Here is a 25,818-nt window from a genome sequence, read left to right as displayed (position 1 = left end):
GGGTACATAGTAGGTTTATGTATTTATGAGGTGCTTGAGATATTTTGATATAGGTATACAATGCATAAGAATCACATCAGAGGAAATGGAGTTTCCATCTTACTGCATTTTAATAGAAACAGTTAAATCTTTGTTCAAAAATCTTTAAAAATTTTTTTGAAAGCCTTTTGATCTTTGTAAGTGGTACATTCCATTTAATTAAGTCCATTTGTAACTGAAATCACCATAACAAGGAGAGGGTGGGAAGTTATAAAGGTATCAGCTATTCAAAGATGAGTAGTTTTGTGTTTCTGCTGTACGGTTGCGGCAAAAATACTTTTGAAAGAGAAAGAGAAGAGAGCGGGCTTTGGTTTCACTCTGCCCAGGTGACTGAAAAATACCTGAGGGATTTTATGTTTCCTGTGCCCTCATATCACTACGTCCTGTGTCTATCTCTGTTTCTTTCTGCTTTATCATACATAAAGAAAGGAAGAAGGGCTCTAAGTCACTGCAAATGCTATCTAAGATACCAAGTTACTTGAAGCTGAGGTTGAGACTGAATAACACAACTAAAAATGGGAATTAATCCCAAGTATTTGAATGCTAAAACAATAATTAAAGATGAATGACAACAGTAATTATGTGCTTTAAACTATAAACTTTATTTTTATTTTTTATTTTTTGAGGCAGGGTCTTGCTTTGTTGCGCAGGCTGAAGTATGGTGGTGTGATCATGGCTTACTGTAGCCTTGACCTCTTGGGCTCAAGTGATCCTCTCACCTCAGCCCTGCAAGTAGCTGGGAGTATAGGCATGGACCACCATGCCCTGCTAATTTTTAAGTTGTTTTTAGAACCAACCCTCACGATGTTGCCCAGTCTGATCTTAAACTCCTGGGCTCAAATGATCCTCCTGCCTTGGCCTCCCAAAGTGCTGGGATTACAGGCATGAGCCACTGTGCTGGACCAAAATATAAACTGCAGAAATCCATGTTCATATGATAGTACTTAACATCAGCTATATATATGTTAATACAGTATTAGATCTTTAATTAAAAAAAAAAATAGTAAAGGCCAAGGTGGGTGGATCACGAGGTCAGGAGATGGAGACCATCCTGGCTAACACGGTGAAACCCTGTCTCTACTGAAAATACAAAAAATTAGCCGGGTGTGGTGGCATGCGCCTGTAGTCCCAGCTACTAAGGAGGCTGAGGCAGGAGAATCGCTTGAACCCGGGAGGCAGAGGCTGCAGTGAGCTGAGATCGTGCCACTGCACTCCAGCCTGGGTGACAGAGTGAGACTCCACCTCAAAAAAAAAAAAGTTAAAACCTATGGCTATAATCCAACAAGGGCATCAGCTAAGGTACTTAACAAAAATTTAAATGAAACACTGGCTGTTCAGACCATTGTAAGCTGGCATGAGACAGCCTGAATTGAAGCACTGGGATCTTAGCTTCAATGTCTCCAGACACGTCACAGCAAGACCGATGGAATTGCGGCACACACGCACTCCCCAGCTGCCCTTCCACATGCTGCCTTTATAACATTTATTACAATCTAGAATTATGTTGGTAACTTAGTTGTATTCTGGTTTATTATCTATCTCTTCTCCCCATCCCCCCACCCCAAAGAACGTCAACTCTGCAAGAGCAAAACCTTTGTTGTCTTGTCCACTTCCTGTAGAATTCTTGACACATGTTGGATGCTTAAAAATATTTACTCAATGGATAAATGAATGATAAGAGGAAAGGTTTACCCTGTTCCAGATGCTGAGCTCATCACTTTATACATCTCATTTACTGCTCATCACTTTATACATCTCGTTTACTGCTCAGCACAATATTGTAAAGTGGAGGAATGTTCTTTATTCTGCAGACGAGGAAAGTGAGATGCAGAGTGGTTAACCTATCCAGGGTCACACACCTCATAAGTGATGACGCCAAGATTTGAAACCAAACATGTCCAACGCTAAAGCCCTGGTTCTTAGCTGTGATATTATGTTGCTTCCATTTGAGAGCTGGCACTGCTGAAATCCTAGAATATACACATTTGACTTTTACTATTAAAGTTCTAAGCTGCTGCTTTCTTTTTGTTGATCTTTGCTAATCCTCTGTCCAATATAGGGCTTAGAGAAGCAGGGGAGGTAATCTAGAGGCCAGGACCAACAGCAACATAAAAAAATCTGCTTGAACAACCTGTGGGGAACCACCTACCACAACAATACTGTGAAATGGTGGTGGGTTGTTTTTGTTGTTTGTTATAGGAAGCACAAATTGGGGGGGAGCGACTAACATTCTAAAGGCACAGGACCCTTTCTTTCACATTTGGTTCAGTTCACTTGAGGATGAGAAAGCAGCTCTGTGCAGATGCTGCTCCCAAGCACAGAAGCTGCATTGCAAAGGTAACAACGACAGGGTTGTTCCTGCTCTGTGGTACAGGACAGGCTGTACGGTCCAGTTCGTGAAGGTCAGCAACCACGGCATGGAGCCTTCTGTTCCAAGGAACAGGGACTGAAGACTTGGCTTTCCAGGATGCTTTACACGAGGAGGCAACATAAAGGATGGCTGCTGGGTCAGCAAGAGGAGCTCAAGAGAGGGAAAGCCCTGCCCCAGAGTTTATCTCTGGGACGCTGCTGATGGCCCACAGTCCTGCTCCTTTCCTATTCAATGGGAATTATGTCCAGTGGGACAAAGACAAGAGAGGAATCTGAATTCCTATTCTAGCCTAAGTGGAGACAAGTAAATGCTACACATTTTAGCTTATGAGCCTCAGGAAACATAGGGCAGGAGGAACATTTGGGAAAATTAGATCCTAAGGTCAAAATAAGCTTTAGACATTTAGATAGGGTCTTAGAAAAAAGTATTATCCTTGGCACTACTTTTAGTAAAATAATTTTGTTTGTTTTTTTTTGTTTGTTTTTGAGATAGGGATTTGCCCTGTACCCCAGGCTAGAGTCTAGTGGCGCAATCATAGCTCACTGCAGCCTCAAACTCCTGGGCTCAAAGGATTTTCCCGCCTCAACCTCCTAAGCAGCTGGGACTACAGGTATGAACCACTGTACCAAGCCAATTTTTCTCTTTATTTAAAGAGATAAGAGCTTGCTATGTTGTCCAGGCTGGTCTCAAACTCCTGGCGTCAAGTAATCTTCCCACTTCAACCTCTGAAAGTGCTAGGATTACAGGTGGGAGCCCCTGCGCCTGCTCGGCAAAAACAAATCTTGATCTACTCTTTGCCTGATTTTGTATTTGAGCCCAGGGTGATTTTGATTGGATTATATAAAAGATCCAATTTGAGCTGTTATTAAAAATTCTGAGATACAGAAAAAAACTACTCTCAGGCTTAAAACATACTCCTAAACTTCTAAGCTATCTGCTGACACACAGCATTGTCCCACTTGACAGTGCTATATTTACAGCCTGAAATGATGATGCTTTTGGTGGTGATTTTTCATGTAGGAAGTCACACTAACACCCCTGAGCCACCTGCATATATCTTAAAGCTAACTTTTCCCCTACCAAAAAATGATTCTGTTTAAGACTTTTAAAAAGAGAGATCCTGAATGTCAAGGTGTTATAAAAAGATAAAACACGCATCCCACATGTTCACAGCCTCCTGCCCAGTGGGGCACTCTGGGCAGGCTTTGTTGAGCTACTTCCATTATTCGAGGTCTTGATAAACGCCCCACTATAGTAGCCTGGATATTTCTTTTAGGCTTATGCTGTGAACTCACTCAAGCACAGAATATCATTATGTGGCTTTGTTATTGTGACTTTTTTCTAATTTTTCAATTACACATTTTTTTTTAGGAGTTAGGGAACCCATGGTTTTAGCAGTAACTCTCTACTACATGACAAAACTGCATGGATTTGAGTCAGCCTTTTGCAAACTACAGAGAGTTCAAAAGGGTTATCCTCTCAGTTTCTCAACCCAGGAGCCTTCGTTTCTTCAGTTATAAAGTGGGGAGCCAGGATTAAAGTTTCACTCTCATCCTTTCTAGTTCCCAACATTCTACTCAAAATGGGGTGCAGAGTGTCTACAGCCTAACACTCATCTGCAGATGAGTTAGAGCTCTTGCGATTGCCAGTAGATTGAGCAAATATATTAAAGCCATTAGATAGTTTTGGTATCAACTTTCTGATGAACCTTCATAATTTGAAGGCAGGAAAATCTAACTACAATAGTCCTCCCTTATTCACGGTTTCAGTAAACCATGGTGAACTGCGGTCCAAACATAGCAAACAGAAAATTCCAGAAATAAACAACTCATTAAGTTTTCAGTTTCATACTATTCTGAGTAGTGTGATGAAATCTTGTGCCATCTCACTCTGTCCTGCCCAGGATATGATCATGCCTTCGTCCAGAGTATCCATGCCATACACAATACCTGCTCACTCGTCACTCTAGTGACTGTCTTGGTGATCAGATTGGGTGTCATCGCATCTCATCATGCAGGCATTTTATCATCTCACATCATCACAATAAGGATGTTTATAGTGCAATAACATATTTTGAGAGAGAGAGAGAGAGAGAGAGGGAGAGAGAGCAAGAAAGAGACCAGTATATTGCTATAATTGTTCTATTTATTCTTGGTTATTTTTAATCTTTTACTGTGCCTAATTTATAAATTAAATTGTAGCACAGTATAGTATAGTACAGGAAAAAAAAAGTGCACATGATTTCAGGCATCCACTAGGGGTCCTGGAACCTATCTTCCAAGGATAACGGCAGATTACTGTAGCTAAAAACTCATTTTAAAATTTACAATCATAACAAGTGGGCTGCTAATGAAGTTAAGGGCTAAGATGAAGAATTTGCTTCCTTTTGGAAGAACATCTACTAACCTTCAATTACCATAATTTCTTCTTCTTTTTTTTTTTTTGAGGGGTCTCACTCTGCTGTCCAGGCTGGTGTGCAGTGGTACGATCACAGTTCACTGCAGCCTTAACCTCCTGGGCTCAGGTGATTCTCCCACTTAAGCCTCCCAGGTAGCTGGGAGTACAGGCATGCACCACCAGGCCCAGCTAATTTTTGTATTATTTATAGAGCAGGGGTTTTGCCATGTTGCCCAGGCTGGTCTTAGACTCCTGGGCTCAAACAATCCTCCCGCCTCAGCCTTCCAAAGTGCTGGGATGACAAGCGTGAGTCATCATGCCTGGCTCATTTATTCTTTAACAGAAAAATTTGTTGCACAGGCATTTGTAATGAATCAGTGACTGTATTAACAAATAATACTAACACATCTCAATGCCTTCATGCTATACTTAAAAAACAGAAGGGAGAATGGGATCACTGTGCGAGAAAGAATTCTTCACAGAAAGTTTCATGTTAGGGTTTCCAAAAGCCCCCTTGTACCCACTCCCCTGGGGGGTACTTAACTTTCAAGGAAGCTGTCCACTGGGAAGGAGACACTTCTAAATTGCATTTACTTTAATGTCATATACTTGATAGAGTTATAGACATTGTTTTACAAAGAAGGTATAAATTAAAAGTAAATGAAAACATATACATGCTAAGCTTTTATTCTATGATTGATACCAAAATGGCAACTTGAGTAATTAGATTTTGAAAGTAATTCATGTGAAAGCAATAACAAGTAAAGCTGGGAATCTGCCACTCGATTATTTAATTTCTTTCTCTTGCTCTGACTATAAATCAAAACAGTCTTAAAATTGTGGGCACAGTGAAAATTGAATTGAAAAATTCCTGGAGAATTCAGATTCAAAATGAAATAGGTTATTTTTGTTGTTGTCATTGTTTGGTTTTAGGAAACCATCATGAAGTAAATAAGGATGATATGAGTTTCAGCACTATTAGTGGAGTTGTTACGAAATGTGTTTCTGGAAGAAAATTTGTGCTTTGTGAGCAATTTAAGAACTTACTAGTGTATTATGGAGTGTGCCAGTTATTTAATGCCTTCTCACTGCCACCCTGATTTGATACATGTCACCATTTGCTTTTCTGTTTGCACCTCCATCTCTTCTGGTAGACTGAACTTTTCTTAGGCACGGATGGGTCTTATTCATCTTTGGTTTGTCAGAGGACAGCAGTGTGTCATATACAGCAGGTGTGCAATACCTGAGGGCACTCAGTAAAGTTCTCCCTACTTCTCTCTAACCCTCCAAATCCTTTTTACCACCTCAGTTCTATCGGTCCTTTAATACCCAATGCTCCCAGGAAATCTCCCAGGATCACTCAGTTAGATACTGCACCTCTCTTCCCCAAACCTTAAACTCACCAGTGAATCTACAGCCTTCTCTTCAAAGATATCAGAATGTGATTCCATCAGGGCCTAGACCATATCATATCCTTCTCTGAATCTACGGTGGCATCCAGCACAGTGCTCTGAATATAACAAGAGTTTAAACCACCACTGATTCAACAAACTCAGGATTTTTTAACTAGAAGGACTTTGGGGGTCAACTAGTGTAGTGGTTCTCATCAAGGGATCTACCACCTTTTAGGAGACATTCTGACAAACTGAGGGGGCATTTTTAAAAATTCGCAAAATGACTGTGTGTGTGTGTTGGGGATGGGGTTGGGGGGCAGGATGTTAGATGACTTGCAATCCTCTGAACGTCCTACACAACAAAGAATTATCCTGCATCCTGAACTTTCTCATGTTCTCCTGGACATTCATGATTGTTAAAATCTCTCTCTCTATATATAATTATGTGAGTCTAGACAGTTTTACTATGGATTTCCAACATTTGCTTGGATTTCCAAGATTCAACTATTGTGTAAATTAAAGTAAGATGGCACTTTATGATGTTTAGAACTTGACTGAGAATTTTTGGCCATGTGGAAAACCACATCAGCAGTCATGATATTAGAGTTGACACCCACTCCCCTAAATCGGACTGCATTTGTAGCAGGTGCATTCACAGTGATTCCATGTTATATATAAATATACTTACTGAGCTCTTACTGTACATGTCAAATGTAAGAACACAGTATCCACAATATCCAGCTGACTACTGCCTTACTTCATTTAATTGCAAAGTGATTCATTATAAGTGGGTGTAAAAATCTGGCCTCTCTATTGAGCTTTCTGTTTTAGTTTTTCCTGAATTTCTTATATTTTTATTTATTGAAATTCTGTTTCTAGGTAGGTTATATTATGCATGAATTCTATTTTAGTTATTCCTGAATTTCTTATATTTTTATTTACTGAAATTCTGTTTCTAGGTAGGTTATATTATGCATGAGTTTTATTTTAGGATTTGTTCTAAAAATGGGGCATTGGGTCAGATGGTATTGAGAAGTACTGATCTAGTAGATTCCAACGCAGTTTCCTTATTTTTCAGAAAGGAGATGGGACCCTAGAGAAGATGACATGCCCAAAGTCAAACAGTGGATTAGGAAGTAGCCTTTTGAAGATTAATAAATATATAGCTAGAGCACAAATAATTAATGTTCCAGATTCTAACACCCTGGAAGATTATGTTCTGTCACATCCTATAAAAAATACCAGCAGTTAAAATAATTTGATCTGCCCTTTCTAAAAGAAAACATTTAATAACATTTCTTTTTGTCATCAATTATTCCTTCTACCCCAGGTGAATTCTAGCAAAGGTGTCTATACAGAATATTTCTTTAAACTAGAACTTCCATTAAAAAAGACCTCTGACTGGCTAAGTGTGGTGGCTCATGTCTGTAATACCAGCACTTCGGGATGCCAAGGCAGGATTGCTTGAGTCCAGCAGTTCAAGGCTGCAGCTGCAGTGAGCTATGACCACACCACTGCACTCTAGCCTTGCACAGCAAGACCCTGACTCAAAAAAAAAAAAAAAAAAAAAAAGAGAAAATCCTCTGACTTTGTGTAGAGCTAGATTGAGCATTTATTCTCTGCCCTGTTACATTCCCCTTCACCCGCCATCCTGGCTTCAGGAAGGCTGAACTGTACACACTGCAGAAAAACAGCCTTCCATTTTCAACAATATCAACAGTAGCCCCAATGAGCTCCCTTTGTGCTCTTTACATCTGTGTCTTCCTAAGCAATTTTACTTAAGCATTACTGACCTGTGACCCCACGAAGTGCCTTTGAAGGTTCCTCAGGTATTGAGATCTTTTTCTCACGAGGGACAAGGGCTGGTTTTTCGTTAGCAGAATCCGTGGACGAGCTGTCCTTCTCGCAGCCATTCATGGGGCCGTTTTGAATCTGCGGTGGCTGTGGCTGCAGGGGCCCTGCCTCGGGCCTCTCCACCTTGTCTTTAGCATCTTTGTTGCCTTGATGCTGCTTGGACTTGCTTCTTTTTCTTTTATTGTTCTAGAATGCGAAACACATGAGAACATAATATTCAACTCAGACTCTTGAAATATAAGATGAATCTAAGAGATGAAAATAAGATACGTTATCTTTTTTGGTTCCTGGCTCTTCTTACAGACTGGATGAATATTTATGTCTTTATTAAACCCAAGTTAATTTAAGTATCTTTTCTCTTATAGTAAGTTGTACAAACTTTCACCTCATAAACACAATTAAAAAGCTTCCAATAAAAGGAAGAAAAAACCAACAAGGAATGGCTTAAATAACTGACATATTATTTGGGCAACTTGAGGCTCTACAGTAAAATCTTGTGATAACCATCCTGAGAAAACTTGATTTCAGTTATCCTGCCATTGGGGATTAGCTCTCATCTCAAAGTGGTGAATGCTGGAGAGGCAAGGAGGTCACTAAGGTTCCTATCTGCTGGGCAGAAGGAGAGGTATAGGGGAGGACTACTAGGGAAAAGGCAGGCAACTTCTTCTTATAAAATGAGGGCACAGAAGGTAGGTCCTTAAAGTCCAGGTTGGGTATGTGAAATAGAAACCAGTTAACCAGGAGATTCCTGGAATTGCTGTCATTGTCTAGCAAGCCCCAGGTAGCCACAGGATCCATAATCATCCCCATGATTATTTATTTATTTATTTATTTATTTATTTATTTATTTATTTATTTATTTATTTTAACAAGGTCTCACTCTGGCTCTGTCGCCCAGGCTGGAATGCAGTTGCGTGATCACAGCTCACTGCAGCTTCACCCTCCTGGGCGTAAGCGATCCTCCCACCTCAGCCTCCTGAGTAACTGTTACTACAGGCATGCATCACCACATGCAGCTATTTTTAAAAATTTTTTGTAGATACAGGGTCTCCCTATGTTGCTCAGGCTGGTCTCGAACTTCTGGGCTCAAGTGATTCTCCTGCTTCTACCTCCCAAAGTGCTGAAATTAGAGGCAAGAGCCACTGCGCCCTGCCATCCCATGAATATTTCAGCTGGAGCAGACAACAGCTTCAAGGTAATGCCAAACTGATATAAGTCCCCCTTTTCCTGTGAGAAAGCCCCTGGACCTATTGGCTGCTAGCTGAATAGCATTACAAGGCTTCATTTTATTTCCTTTGAAATAACATCACCCTTTATTTTATACAACTGAAATTGTTTAGACCCCCCGATATCACAAGAGTCTAAAATACAGAGTTTTACTACATCTCTCTTAAAATATTCTAATGGTGAATACATAAGAATATCAAGAAAATTAAGAAGATGTTGTTCCTAATTATGTTATATGCTTGACTTGATGTTGCTTTGTACCCAGCTGATATTCAGTGTACTCAACAAATAGTATGGTACCAGCCCCGCCAATCGGAACAGACGCCTGAACCATAAGAACGACCCTGTCCCACCTGCTGAATGAGTGAGTGCCAGGTGAGCCTCAGCCTGGCTTCGTTCTTCAACACATTCACAAAAGAAGAAGAAACTGTTTCCTCTTCTCAGTTCTCCTCCCTGTTCTCTTTTCCTTTCGAACCACAATCATGCCCCAGTAAGTGCTTTCCTAGGTGAGAGGTGTGTGTCCCAGGGTGAAGGCAAGGCCAGTGGCACTTATTCCCACAAAACACCCACAGCGGCTTCTGGCTCTCAAGCCTCACATCTACTTGGCTGGGAGACCATTTTCCTTTTCAACCTCCAGGAGGGAGACTCAGTAATGAGTTGGGTCTGCAGCTGCTATCTGCTCTTTTTTTCACATCAGAAAAATCTAATACCCAAACCACACATTTGAAATTTTTCTATGTAAGTCTAAATACTGCCTTTCAATCACTTGCAAATCATGTTCACCTCACACAGAGGCCTGGGAAGCTATGATTAAAGATTAAGCAGAGATTGTCAAAGATGGTGGCATACAAAGGTTAAAAAAAAAACTCACAATTTTCCTATTCTACATGAAACTAGGAGGAGAAAAACGGAAAGGATGATTCCTGTAATTTCAGTAATCTTCAGGTTTTATGAAAGTAATACTGTGTTATTGTTTGTTCAGAACCTGTTTTGCAGGCCTGTGATCTTCCCCCATGGGGAAGGGTAGACTGGCGTACGGTATCCTGGGAAAACCGAAACACAAGGCCTTGCTGTGTCATAGCGGGAATGAGTGGAACAGTTACTTTGAAAGGAGCGGCACACTTTTGCTAGTGTGTATGCACAGATGCATCTCATGAGCTCCCAGAAATCCCAGGCCCTTTGTGACTTGACAAGAAAGCATACCAATTTGAATGGGACACAGTAAAATCCCCTTCCCTTTGTTCTCAAAGAGCAGTGTTCAAGAAGGTCCCTTACTTATTATGGTTCTAAGGCACTTTCTTTTCTTCTTCTTTTATTAATGATCTATCTTAGAATTCAGCCAAAAAAGCATCTCAGGGCAGCCTTGGACAGTTTCTTTCAGGTGGAAAAACATGCGAAAATATATTTAGAGGTTTTCAAGTATCTTTAACATACTCCTTAATTTTTTTCTTTGTGCTACAGGATACGTTCAGGCAAGTTAATGTTTTGAATCCTTTGAATTCTCCAGCTGGGCTCCCCTTTATACTTAAAAAAGAGAACAACTCTGGGGCTTCTTAAGCACACCTGGTTGTTAAAAACACTGAGCAGAAAATAAGGGCATTACTAGTGAGAGTATCTGGTAATTTATGAGAGTCATGAATTTGGAAGCTTTCTGGGTGTATATATTAACATATTTGAAAGAAGCAAAAAACTGGCAGCCTTGTTAAAATGATAACAACCATGAAGGTTTTGATTGAAGATGTTACCAATTTACAATCAATATTAATCTTACCTTCTTTTTTCCTGTCATATTCCATTCTTTTAGAACTTGAATTGCACTGCCTAGATAAAGACAAAGAATCTTCAACAAATATTCACATCATAAAACACCACACAAAATTCATCTCTGCCTTTCCATCTTGGTAGCAGCTTTTTTTTTTTTTTCTTTTTGGCTTTTTCATTTGTTTTGATACATCCTATCTTAATAAAAATGCCAGTTTCATTTTTTATTTCCCAGATTTTCATTTAATTCACTGTATGATCTTGGTTTTATCAAAATATTAAGCCTTACTACATGAAGCTTACTTTTTTATCATTATATTGTCTTAGGGAAAATGAAATATATCTTGAGAATTTTCTAGCAGCTTTGTTGCCATAGGTAGAATTAAAATTATTCTGTTTGATATATGAATAAAAATACCTATAATCTTCTGAACCAAATATGGGATTCTGAATATTATTAACAATGTGAATCGCAGCTTTCTATTTGGCTACTCCTTCTCTTTTTCTGTCCTTATTCATATGTTCACATCTTGCAGGGGGATGAGGAAGACATATTACAATGATATTAGTTTCTCTGGAGTTAGCATGGATAGAGATGGGATGTGGTCTTTACAAGACTTCTACCTCGAAACCAAAATAAGTTCATTAAGTGAAAAGTTGGGCCCCAGGTTCTGTCCATCCCATTCACATATGTAGGTAGAACTGCACTGACTCAGAGAAGATACCTAATTAAATTATATTCAAATTATATTAAATTACATATAAATTAAATGCCTAATTAAATTACAAGACATTAAAAAAATGTTTTATCGCTAGCCAGCTGTAACCCATGTTTCCACATACTCTAACAAAGTTCATTCATTCATTCCAATTGTGCTGAAGGTAGTTTCAATAACAAGTTATTGGTAATGAGGACATCAGTTGTTTTTAGATAAATAGGCACAATATTTCTAAAAGAGAGTAGATCTTTTAAGTGTATTCTTTTAACAATTTTAAGCATTCTCTAAATATGCTAATAGCTCTAATCTAAATATACTAATAGCTCTCCACAAGGAGTATGTTGGCTAAACAAAGATAAATTTCAGGCTGGTCTTTATAATAAATTTCAAATTAGTAGGGTCCCAATTATTGAGTCTACTGTCACTGTCAGATAAGCAGGCCACATGGCTTTGACTAATGTTTAGACAGGCTAGTTATTTCTATCTATTTAAAGTTTCCAACTCAATGCCGCTCTTAGACTTGTCTGAGTTGCACGTACTTGAAATAATAAGACTGCACCTAAAAGTAAGCTATAATTCAGACTTTTCATTAACTGGGTTGGTCTTCCTCTAATTTGTCCAGAGAATTAATGTTTCACAGCATTTTCCTTTTGAAGAAATTTAGAAAGTCCCTTTCGTTAGGTTTCTTGGTAAGTCTTGGTTAATAATAATTAGGGCAGTTCTTAGAGCTATGCTTCAGTTTTCTAAATAAAACTAAAATTTTAAAATGCTAAATACTGTTCATTTAAATCAGAAGGTGGTGTTGAGTTGCTCACTGTTTTCACAACTGCCATATTCAATTAGTCCTCTAATTGTCATGTTTTGATATACATTCTATTTGTAATTTGGACAATGAGCTTTAGGGACTAATTTTGAAGAAGAAATACCCATATTTACAGAGGATTTTGAAACTGTTATTATTAAATTTTAATTATACTGAAATGGCTTGGAGTTTTTCAGCCACTCAGAGTGCTTTCTGTATGCCTCATAAATGACTCCTAAGAAATATTTTTGACTGTCAGTTGTTCGGCTTTTTTTTTTTTTTTTTTGAGACAGGGTCTCACACCGTTGCCTGGGCTGGAGTGCAGTGGTATAAATATGGCTCACTGCAGCCTGGGTCCAACCAATCCTCCTGCCTCAGCCTCCAGAGTAGCTGGGACTATAGGCATGTGTCACCACTCTAGACTAACTAAAAAAAAATTGTAGAGATAGTGTCTCACCATGTTGTCCAGGCTGGTCTCAAACTCCAGGCAGTCCTTCTGCCTTGACCTCCCAAAGTGCTGGGGGTATGAGCCACCTTCCTGGCACCCAGTATTTTTAAATCAAGTTTTCCTACCGCTCCCCAACCAAAATGACTTCTCATGGGGCTTCTCAGCAATCAAAGAGTTTTATTAATGAGATCTCAACATTGACAAGGTGAAAATTTCAGGAAGGACAAGCAAGGTGCTCTGTTTAAATATAAACAGATTTGATGACAGTCCATCAGTTACTGTGCATCTGTGCATCTCATCAAGATCATGCTGCAATAAAAACTTTCATGATGAGGAACATGGGGGGCCTCAATCTAAGTGGGGGTAGCAAGGAATGGGGATAATAGCCTTTTTCCTTTCCTAAAGCTTTTTTTCCATGCAGGCGATGTTGGTAAGTAAAATCTGAAAAGAGAATGTATCTGATCCAGGATGTGCTTCTTTCCAGATATTTTTTGAGACAAACTGCACCCAATGCTGCAAAGTTAGATTAATATTGCATTCTCTACTATTTGCTTCTCGTGACTAAAAATTATATATCTCTTAGTATATGAAGCAGGGAAAAACAGTGAGCAAAGTTGTGCACCACGGATTTGCTTCTAGGTCTACTGAATGATAACCATTTGCTAATTCAATTAGGACCCTAAACCTTGACTGCTGATATCAGAATGTGAGCATATTGCTTGGTTCCAAGACCTTGCCCTGAAATGCAATTATACTTTTAGAAACTCAAGAAGGTTATTCTACTCCTAGGAAAATAAGTAAATAAAACTGTCCTTGACAAACTGTAAATAGGATACAACTGAGAAATGTGCTGGCAGGTCTTCCTTGACCTTATTTGACAGATTATGTGTAGCTTGCCCATATTTACAAAATAGAAACTAATGCCAGGACAGAAGACATATGATAACTAAGGACAAGTAAGAGATCTTTGTTCAAAACTGGAACTTGTTTAATTTGATTAGGAGAGGAGAATTTCCCCATAATTTACAGGAAATCCAAAGCATTACATTGTAAATTTATAGGATAAACATATTCCTGAGACTTTAGATTTTGTAACATCTCTGGCAATTGACTACCTAAACAACAAATTTTTTTAAATAAAGCAAAAAGATTTTAGAGGTAAGATTAACTGATATTCTCATTAATTTGGCAATCTAAAAATCATAAACTAAAGATATTAAAGAATAAACCAGTCCTCTTAGACTACATAAGCATCAAGTTTAAGAATTCCAGTAATACAGCCAAGTAGAATTATGCCGATTGGAGAAGTGAGAAGACTTTCCAGATAAGGACCAAAATACATTATCCTCCATTCATAAGAATGATATTAAATAAAGGACACATTTATTTCTTTCTTTATCTATTGAGACAGAGTCTCACTCTGTCGTCCAGGCTGGAGTGCAATGGTGTGATCTCAGCTTACTGCAACCTCTGCCTCCCGGGCTCAAGCCATCCTCCCGCCTCAGCCTCCAAGAAGCTAGGTAGGACTATAGGCGTACACTACCAAGCCTGGCTAATTTTTATATATTTTTTAATAAATACAGGGTTTCACCATGTTTCCCAGGCTGGTCTCGAACTCCTGGCCTCAAGTGATCTGCCCATCTTGGCTTCCCAAAGTGCTGGGACTATCGACGTGAGTCACTGCTGGCCAAGGACACATTTAATATCAAATTGGAATGGCTGGTAGGCAAGGAAAGTAGTAGCACTATAATCAATATCCTTTGAAAACTATCTAGAGTCTGTTTTTCCTTAAATGAGAGATAAAGAACTTCCAAATTCTATTCTTATTGAGTATGTCTATGTGTTTTTAAAATCTAGCACTTTTTTTTTTTTTTTTCTGAGACAGGGTCTCACTCTGTCACCTAGGCTGGAGTGCAGTGGTGTGATCATGTGAAGCCCAGCACATTTTTATGAGACCTAAGTACTCATAATGAATTGACACTCAGTTCATTTAAGGAAAAAAATATGGAATATCTGGAATATTTAGGTCTAACATCTTCAGCTGCAGGGCACAGGTATACCTACCATCCACAAAGGCTTGCACGGCTTTATCCACATTAAAATCAAACTGTTGTAGCACCAGGACTATTTCATTATTGCTTTTGTTGGGAACAACTGATCTAACTGCATAGATCTGTAAAGAAAAAAAAAAAAAGAAATAGAAAGGTGAACACTTTAAATATTTTTCATCTATGAATTGCCCACTGGATAGAATTATAACTATTAGAAAGGCCTTGAAAAGCCAACTAATCTACCTTCTTGCCATCAAGCATACTCAAGGCATTCCAGACTAGTGAAAATTCATCCCGGTAATCACCTTGATACCCACTTTATTTGTGTACACATTTTTACAAAGACCTCCTTGTAGGAGTGTAGGAGCATGTGTGAAAAGCCACCTCTGGTTTTTCAATCTACCCTCCCCCAAGACTACAGATGCATACAAGATGTGTTCTCAGTGAGGACACAGAGTCTTTTTCTGTCTCAGGCTTCCTTTCCACTGGCTCAGGGAGTATCTTTAGAAAATGTACAGAAATAGCCTCATGCCTCAGCTTCTCTATCTGCACAGTGGAAACAGTCATCTTGAGGGTCACAGAAGTGTGTTGTGAAATTCCATTAATGTTTAAAGATACAAAAATGTGGAGCATTGTATTTTTGAAATGGTAATCTTATAGTCCAAAAAATGTTTGTGAACACACTTCTGAAAATCAAACATTGAAAACAGTAAAAGTAAATACATATATCCACTAAGGATTTCAATAGGTTAAAGTTTATATTCAATGTTTAATGACATATATGCATTTCTTAGTCAAATTTAGCATATATTCTTTCTTCTTGCCTATTAGAATTAATTGACCTTTATCTCACAACACTTGCAATAACTACAGAATGTTCTATTGATTTTAGTAAAACCTGGTTCACCCAATTTTCTATCACAGGGATTAATGCAGCTGCTACTGACAAATACTAGAGTACTGCATGGTGCAAAGGTAAGTGATCATTAAAGCACTGTACGGTCTTCGAATGTTTTCATCAGCAGTTAAATTATGACCAGTGGGTTTCAGAGTTAAATGCAGTTTAGTATAATTGGATTCACAGAATATGGATTAAATGGGTATGGTATGTGTAATGTGATGCTATTGACCAGAACATTTCATTGAACAGCAGAGCCTATTTCCTGATTATGTTAGAAAACAGATCACCTATTCCATATAGATCTGCATGTAAGAGTATTTAGGTTGTAATGAGATAATAGTACAAGCTACTGTCATGTACCCACCCAGCACAAGCATAGGTGGGTATATGACTTGTAAAGGTGCTGACACTATAGATTAGAAAGCTGGTTTTGAATCTTGACATTTTATAAGTGCTAAATATTTGAGTTTTACTGAGGACTCTAATATTTTATATATATATATTTATATATTTGTATGTGTGTGACTCATACAATCAATAGATCAAAACAATCAATAGATTGTTTTCTATTCTCACATTTCATTGTTCTTAGTTTTCCTAGCATCCATTAAAAAAAGAACGTCTTCAAATCTAAGTTCTTTCTCACTTATTCTCTGTATCTTCTTTAAAAATCCAATTCTGTGAGTATTTTTTGAACACCTACTATGTGACAAGCCATCGAACTTCCTGGAACTTAGAGACTAGAGGAGGATTTACACATTGACCAAATAACTGCATAAATATATGCCTATAAATTCCATTTAAGTGGTATAAAATCATATGACAGGGAGACTCGACTTACATGACTTTATCCACTGAGACCTGGATGGAGGATGAATGAGAAGAGATGGGTGGGAGGGGAAGGGGAAAAGCATTTTGAGCATAGGGAACAGCATGAGTGAGGAGCAAGGCATGGATGAGGAGGGAGGAGCTGGGCGTGATTAGGGAGGGAGGCAGAGGCTAGGCTTCTAGAGCACAAGAGGAAATCAGAACCGGGCAGGGACCAGATCGTACAGGGCCTACAAGGCTGTGCAAAGGATTCTGATCTTGTGGGCATCCCTCAACTATCCTTTTGTTGAGCTTTTTTTTTGTTTTTGGTTTTGTTTTTGAGAGAGGCCAAGATGGGGAGGAAAAAAACCACAAAAAATTCCCTCCATCCAGCCCAGGAAGGTCATTAACAGAATGTGTCCAACAATACATAGTATTTGCCGCATTGTTACCAGTGCACTGGAATTATACCTAAAGATTACATTACCCTTCCAATATAGCTCTTTTAAATAAAATCTAGCATTTATTTTAAGCCACTATGGCTTAGTTCATATTACATAAAATTTCTTAATAGTCACCATCATTATTACCACATCAGGCACATCTAAATAATATAATTAATATAATAGTAATTGTATTAACTACATTATAGTTACATTAGACAAAGGTTTTCAATCCACCTACATAGCTGTGTGAACTGCAAAAACCTAGAATTATGGAATAAACATAAAAAATGGCTTTCTCTGCCTCCAGTCTCTCCCCTGCAAAATACAGTGTTGTATTATGTTAAGGCAAAACACAAAATAAACCACTACTTGTAGAGATACTTCCTTTTTAGATGTTTATACTACTCTTGCCTATCCTCCTTTAAAAGAAAAAAATACATGGTAAGATGTGCACAGAAAACATTTTCTATCCTTGTCATTTTGTATATCCTAGCACTGACTGTATCCTTAGAAAACTGTCAATAACTGAGTGCTGATATCAAATCTAACTGACTATCAGATGCAATTCCTGGAGGAAGACATTTAATTAGGACAGGTATTCCGAGTTTTACAGAAAAAAGGGAAAAAAATAGTTTCTGCTTATACTTGGATATCACATAGCAATGTTGAATTCTAGTAAATTTCTGGGCCAACCTCTGTTTCTGCTTTAATCACTTGACTTGGCTAATGTGGAGAGAGCGGCATTGTTTCTCAGCCTGTTGTTTATAAATTCACTATGTTTATTTTCCTATGGAAATGTCTTCGAGAAAGATGGAGAAATTGTGTGAACTCACATGTGCACATAAAAATAAAGGAACCTCACTGTGTCACTACTCATAATTCAGTGGTATCAAAAAGGGTTTAAGCATTTTAATCTAAAAAAAAAGCCATCATTATGAACAGCTTTAAATATAAGGCGTGGATGACCAAGGAAGAGTTATGGTGAGGCTGTACTGAAAGGCTTGCCTTTGCAGTTGGAAACCAAGCTTCCGAGCACGGATGCTCCTGGAGGAACGGATCAATCAATGCGTGACTAATGGTAGTTTGCATACGGAGAACTCATAAAATTCATGCCCGCAGCGGCTGTTTTGCAGAGGCTGTTTTTGGCGCAGCTTCACACACACAGCCTTTTACTTCATTGTCACAGCCCAGGCTAACACCTAAGCCACTGTTTGAAGCTGCACTTGGCTGCACCCCTAAAGGGCTCTCATGCCATAAACAAAGTGGTCCCACCAGGTGGCCGCTGTTGGGTGACAGTCAAGATGGCTAGTTAGTGGTTCATTTAGCAACTGTTTTACCTTCCCAAAATTATGTTCCCCTATTTTGCTTCTGCTAATTTTACTCTGGTTTGGCAAAGTCAATGTGCTATCTAGAAACAGCACGATGTTTTGATGCCACCTCTTGAGTGTTTTAGTCATGATCCTTCCTCTCTCTGGGGCTTCCCTATCTGACTCTGCAGGCTCTGCCCCATTGAGCCTCAGGCCCGCCCTGCTGGCCTTTTGCCTGCACTAACTGGGCAGTGAGGCAGTGTGACTTTCATGGACGTTGTTTGGTTTCAGTTTCCCAAACTAACTTACCTTCTCAGTCCCTGAGATGTCTGGTTAAGAGCTGTTAATGGATTTCCTCATTCATACTATGCATCTTTTGAGCCTGGCTGTGATGACCCTTAGAAATTATTCTTGGCTTCCTAAAGAGTCACTAAAACTATGTCTGAGTTTCAAAAGTGGCTCTGACCAAAGTTTTCAATCCACCCACACAGCTGTGTGATCAGCAAAGACCCGGCATTATCAAATAAACATAAAATAACTGCTCTCTCTGCTTCCAGTCTCTCCCCTGCAATTCAGTCCCAGGCAGCTGCTCTTCCTGGAGTATATTCATGACCATTTAACCCTCTTCCTTAAGAACTTAAGAATAAAGATCATTATCTGCAACCTGACATTCAAGGCCAGCTACAATTGGGCTCCAACTTGCTTTCTAAATGCCCGACTTTACCCCTTCACAGACAAGCTCCCCATGCCCAGTTGTGAGCCCCCACCCCCAGGCTGAGTTTTTTTAAGATGTATCTGAATTGTACATTCCAGGTGAAATGCCATGTGTTCCACGAAATCCTTCTCCATACTCCCTGCCAGAGGTCATCGTTGCTTCAACTCCTGTAGCCCCTGGTCAGCAAGTGTCTTAGCCCTTTTCCTTTATAGCTCCAGTATTTGTGTGTGTGTGTTGTATCTCCCAGATGGCAGGCAACGTGAGGGCAGAATCCTCATCTTGGCCATTTTTGGATAATCACCATGCCCATTCACAAACAACTAATATGGTGCACGTAGTAGGCATTTAATACATATATGTGGAGTGAGAGAATGCCAACTTGTAGCTACACCAGGCGGCTGCTTGGAGTCAAAAGAAGACTCCATTGGTGTGTGTGTGGACAATCCCAGCACTCTGCATCTACCACCCATGATAACAGTGGGCAGGTCTCACTTGATTGATGTCATTAAGCATAATATGGGTAGGGAGAACACATATGTGTTCTTCAAATTTCAGTAACAGAGACTGGAGGAATATTTATGAGATTTTTACATTCTTACAATTTTACTTCTGTAGAATAAGGTACTCATGGTATTTTGTGGAGTTTAAAAAATATGAAAAAGCACAGTAACTCCCTGTCTATCCTTCCAAGGCTCACCTTAGCAAACAGACGTTGGTTGAGCCCCTATTAAATGACAGGAGCTGAGGATACAAAGAAAAACCAGATATAGTTCTGCTGTAAGGAGGCATAGTTTAGCAGTGGAGCCAGAAATGTCTACAATAAAAGTAGGTAATAAGTGCTGTATTGTCCTTATGAACAGGGCACTGTGCTACTACAGAGAAGGAATTAAGTTTGCCCGAGTAAGGGAGAGTACTTTATAGAGAGCCAAATGTCATGGAAAGAGCGCTGGAGTTAGACAGACCTATGTTCTAATCTTGGCTCTACTACATTCTAGCTCTATGACCTTGGGTGAACTAATTAAATTTTTGAAGCTTGGTTCTGTAGCCGTAAAATGAGGATATTATCTTCTAGAGTCTGTGTAAAAATGGAAAGGGATGATGCCTGTAAAGTGTTTCCTATAGAATTTGGCATATATTAGCTACTCAATAGATTTTAAAAAGAAAAAAGTGGGAGCATTTGCATTAAGGGGTCCCTCCAGGTGTGGCTTTGAAGTGGAAAGACCATGTGGCTTGAATGTTGGTCGAGACGTATTTGGGGGAAGACTACTCTGTCTACCCTTTTTCTTAGAGAACCTCCTCCCTCCACAGACTTGCTAAGGGGTCCATGGACCCGAGACTCTGTCCCTACTTTTCCCTTCTCTATGGTGTAACTGGTACAATGAGGAAGTCTAAGTTTATCTTTAGGGTGGTTAATGTGATATTATCCCCCTCCTCTTCTTTCATTTAATTATTTACTAAACATCTACTATGATCAGGCACTGCACTAGTGGCTGGATACAGCCATAACAAAACAGATATGGTCACTGCCAAAACTAGAGAGGGAAATGGATATAAACATAGAAATTAAAATATATCACTGCAACTCGTGCTAAGTGAGTGCTATGAAGGAAGCAATCAGAACACAGTGAAAATGAATTACAGTGGTCAGGAAGTGGCCTGGCTAGAAAAGACAAAGTGAGCCAATTAGACTGAAGGTCTGAGCTATTCAACACAAAGGGAGAGAAGCTGGAGGGCAGATGAAGAGAGGCTGGACTTGCAGCTGCCTCACTTTCTCTCTTTCCTGTTCCTTTAACTTTTCCTGAAGTCTCATGAGATGCTGCCAGACCTTTATAATAATAACCTCTCTCTCTTTTTTTTTTAACTTGTGCTAGTTTGAGAGGGTTTCATTTTCTAGAGCAAGTATGGTATGCCTGGAGGCAACATTAATAGTCAGGGCTGGAAATAAAAATAATAAAGCTAAATAATTAATCCCAATTGGCAAAGGTGAGAAAAGGAAGATTTTAAAGATAAGTCCCATTAGAATGTACATGGCAGCTGGGAGAAGAGAGGCCTGAGACCTTTGCTCACACACTTCTTCCAGCACTGACGTTGCCACCATTATTTACTTACGTGACTTCTTGTTCTACTGAGTGACAGGGAGTATATTTTTATATCCACAGTGTCTAGAGCAACGGGTGGCATTCAGTAGATGATTCATAAATGTTTGTAGAATGGATGACTGACTGAATGAGTAAAAGGAAGCAGGGAGTCCACTAAGATGGTTACTGACATATTCTAGTTTTACTTATCCATTTTTAAGTGCATCTCTAATTAAGAATTAAGTATTACACACTATTAAAAAGCTTAATGGATTCAAGCCCAAAATGTATGGAGTGCCTCCTGGGTGCCAGGCACAGCATATGGCTGGCTCATTCCTTAAGAAGCCTGCAATCTTGGAGGTGAGCTTAACCTTATCCCCTATGATAAGGACAGCAATCAAGCAACCAGCAACCTCCTCCTCACACCAATGGGAACTGGAGTTATTTATGGGTTTGCCGTTCCTGCAACTTTGAAAGGAGTTTTATAATCAGCTTTGGTCACATTTCTCAAATGCTGAGCCATTCAGAGATGCCTTAAAAACAGCTCATCTGTGTACGCCTTGCTTCACTTGCTGGGCCACTAATATCTACACAGTAATGGAGGTAGTTTTCCTATGAATTTTCTTGGGGAAGAAAATACTCTTTGCAGACCAGTACCTTTGCATCATGGATAATTCCATAATTTAATTGCCTTTTCTAACATCTACTTCCTGCCAGTGAAAAATATGCATGAGGTGTTGTCATGTTCTACTTGGCTGACTTTTGGGGAATTAACACCAGGGGTACAAATCAAAATTAACATTTTTTGTGGGGGGGCAGGAAACCAGGAGGAGAAAGAATAATGCAGATTTGAAGATGGAAAAAAGAAACAGTTTTTATAGAATTATGGGAAGTAAAAGTGGGATCTTAGAGACGGTCTAGTTGTGGCTTCTTGAACTTTAAAATACATTCTGATCACCTGGGGATTTGATTGGGATGAAGATTCTGATTCAGAGGCTTGGGGTGGGTCCTGAATTCTACATTTCTAATCAGCTCCCAGTTGATGTAAATGCTGCTCGTCCAGGGATGTGGTAGGCAGAATAATGGCCCCCCAGACATCCATGGCCCTATCCCCCTGGAACATGTGAACATGTTAGGTTACGTGGCAAACTGAATTTGCAGATGGAACTGAGGTTGCTAATTAGCTGACCTTCAAATGGGGAGATCATCCTGGATTATCTCAGTGGGTCCTTATAATTTGAGGGAGATGGAAGACAGTCAGTGTAACAGTGATGCAATGAGAGAAAGGCTTGGCCAGCCTCTCCGGGTTTGAAGACGAAAGGGGGCCACGAACCAAGGAATGCAGGCAGCTTCTAACAGCTAGAAAAGGCAAGGAAGATTATTCTTCTCAGGGCTCCAGAACTGATACCTTGAGTTCAGCCCAATGAGACCCATTCAGACTTCTGACCTCCAGAACTAGAAGATAATGTGTGTTGTTTTAAGCTGCTGAAGTTGTGGCAGTTTGTTACAGCAGCAACCGGAAATGAATGCAATGGACCACACTTTGAGAAACAAAGGCCTACTCTTCTCTTCCTCCCTCCTTATAAGATGTCTTTCCCTATCCCACCAACTATCACCTCTTAAAAAAATATACCTTCCAGATGGCAACCCTCTCCACAAAGGTTTGGGGAATTGTAGCCATTCACTCATTCAAGCCACATTTTGTGAGGGAAAGTGAAATGAATCTGACCTAATCTTTGCATCCAACGAGCTGACAAAAGAGTAAGGAAAATAAGGCAAAGTCATAAATAACTAGCACATCGTTCTGGTAACGACGTCCTCTCAGAATCTTACCTGCTCTCTATTCTTTCTTTCATTAATCTGGACAGGCTCCCCTGTCTTTCACCTGGACTCTGGAAAAGGCCTCCTAATGGGATTCTCTGGCTTAGTTTCTCCTCTCTCCAATCCATCTTAAAACAGTCATTGCACAATTAATCTCCCCAAAGTGCATGAGCGTGTTCACTGATGGAGGGAAGGAGATGGCAGTGAGAAAGAATTAGAAGAGGGTAAGAGAGGAGATAAATTATGAAATGAGTTTCCACTGGAAATAAGAGAAACATCATCAAAACCCATGTGGAATGGAAGGGAGGTTCTTCTGTTTTTCTAAGAATTCAGAGAAAGGAGAAAAGGAGAAGAAGGGAGAGTGAAGACATAATAAAAATTTCAGATTGTGAAGGCGAAAATTTATGGAAACCATTCCTCTGTGTAAGAGTTTCAGAATTCGCTTTGGGGCTTAAAAAGTGGAGAAAGGTTTAGAGCTGCCCTTACGGGAATGAGGTAGGAAATGAACTTGATGAATGACAGACTGCTCAGCAGGCCTGTGGGTCCACGGTGCTGGACTGCACAGATCTGTTATGGTGCCGATAGGCATGGCTTTCCCCAACAATTCTCAACAAGCCAGAAGCAGGAGCAAAGGAACGATCCATGGTTACAAACTGTAAGAAATGTAGTGGTAGATTTTAGGGCTCTGAAACACAGGGGCTGCATATCACTAAGGTGGCTGATGAAGGCATCTGTGGTCTATAACGGGGGCGGATGAATTGGAAGACTAGAGAGAGGCTAAGGCACGAGAAAGAACAGATGTTAAAGACAGACGATGAGAGAAGTGGATGATAAGGACATGCTCAGAGAAGGGGTGTTGGACATTGCCAGTCTGTGGTCCCAGTCCTGCCTGCTGGTGTGTAAGTATAACCCCTTTTCTGCAGTCCAGCCCTTTGCTTTTTAAAAAGAACTAAAGTGTTCTCCACAATTCCATCTTTATAGAGTAAACATGCTCTTCTGCAATTTTTCATAAGCTGTGCTTCCCAAGTTTTTACTATCTGATCAAGCTCTTCTGAGCGTATCTTGTTAAAATATGGTGCTGTAAGAGAAGTACATTGCTCCAGAAGTGGTTGGATTAGAGCAGACGACTGTGAGACCTGCACCCACTGTGAGACCTGCACCTGCCTTGGTTGGACCCCGTTTATCCATTAAAGGAGTCTAAGGTGACATCCACAATTTTAGGAGCCACACTAATTAATCACTAGGTCAAATGCAGGTTACTTGCTACTAACTCTCCTTCCACTGAGTTTGAGACAAGTGTTCCCTGGCCTTGTGCAATGACTAGAACACAAAGGTAGGATTTTACATTCATCTTTCTTAAATTTCAGTATGTAAGTTCTGACTCATCACTCCAGCCAGCTGTTATGTTTTGGAACCTTGAATTTTGTCCTATCATAAACAGGAATGTTTCAGCCATTCCTTCCAATTTTGTATCATTTTAAAAATTAGTCAACATCCTCTATATCTTAGATTTGTTTATCTGAATTTTGTATAGGCCATGGCCAAGAATAGAGGCCAGAGTATTATCATAAAAACTTCCCTCAAAGTTGAAATTAATCTTTTAATACTTGTTCAGTCATTTCTTCAGTCAGTCGCAATGCACAGACTCAGAAGCTGGACTGCAGCAGTGACAGATGTATTGGAGTTTATAGTCTAGGAAGACAAATGTTTGATGAATGCTATAGAAGAAGCAGTAAGGATGCTCTGGCATCTATAACAGGGGACCTGTCTTAGTCTAGAGGGTAAGGGAAGCCCCTCCAAGGACTGAAGTTAGCTTAAACCAAGAACGATGGGCTAGTAGCACTATAGTTAGGTGAGGGGAATGGGAAGGAAGGTGGAGCATTCCAGGAAGAGGGCACAACGTCTATGAACAGACAGGATTGAGTGACTGGAAGAGCATGCTCAAAGGAATGAAGGTCAAAGATTGCTGGAGCATTAAGTATGAAAAGGAGGGGGATTGTGGGTGACGCTGGAGAAGAAAAGCACAAGGCAAAAGTGGGCAAGGCCCTGGAAGCCTTATTATAATTTTGAGGCTTATTCTAAGGGCAAGCCCTTGAAGGGCTTTACTCAGGAGAGGAACATGACACTTGCATATTAAAGGTCATTCCAGTTTTTTTGTGAATGTGTTGGAGGAGATCAAATGGATGCCTGTTAGGATTCCAACAGTGTCCAGGAGAGGAGAGAAATGGACCAAGATGGGGCAGTGTAGAAAAAGAATCACAAATTTCTTGGGAGGAAGCAATTGATTTGCGATTAACTAGATGCAGGGAATGGGGAAGATGAAGGAACATGGGTGACTCCTTGGTTTCTGGCTCGACTGTCTATGTGGCTGGTGGGATCATTTCCTGAGAAGGGACCAGTGGTGGTAGCTTTACTCTTTCAGGAGCCTGTGAGACATCCATGTCCAGATATCTAACAGGCAGCTGAATCTGTAAATCTGGAGCTCCAGAAAAGAACTGAGCCAGGGATAGAGATTTTGGCACCATCAGCATCAAAGTGAGTCTCAACCCTGACTGCAAACCGAAATTATTTGGTGATTTTTCAAAATTTAGCTAAACCTGAGCCCCACTCCAGATTATCAAATCCGGGATTTGGCATTCCTTTTAAAAAAAAGTTTTCCCAGGGACTCTAATATCCATCC

At 39.8% G+C, this 25,818-nt stretch overlaps 1 protein-coding gene across 9 annotated transcripts in view; it reads right to left on the bottom strand.

Annotated features, from left to right (window-relative positions):
- SPATS2L (spermatogenesis associated serine rich 2 like) overlaps positions 1 to 25,818 on the bottom strand; it is a 171,939-nt gene that overhangs the window by 51,764 nt on the left and 94,357 nt on the right. For all 9 annotated transcript variants that reach the window (XM_007965779.3, XM_007965777.3, XM_038001792.2 and 6 more), the window contains 3 exons: positions 15,077 to 15,185; positions 11,054 to 11,103; positions 7,995 to 8,241 (listed from right to left, as the gene is read on the bottom strand). In XM_007965779.3, the coding sequence (XP_007963970.1) occupies positions 7,995 to 8,241; positions 11,054 to 11,103; positions 15,077 to 15,185 (406 nt within the window). The remainder of the gene's footprint in view (positions 1 to 7,994; positions 8,242 to 11,053; positions 11,104 to 15,076; positions 15,186 to 25,818) is intronic.

The sequence above is a fragment of the Chlorocebus sabaeus genome, chromosome 10 (genome assembly GCF_047675955.1).
Source record: "Chlorocebus sabaeus isolate Y175 chromosome 10, mChlSab1.0.hap1, whole genome shotgun sequence".
In the NCBI taxonomy this organism is placed as follows: Eukaryota; Metazoa; Chordata; class Mammalia; order Primates; family Cercopithecidae; genus Chlorocebus; species Chlorocebus sabaeus.
This window is presented reverse-complemented; position numbering and strand designations above follow the sequence as displayed.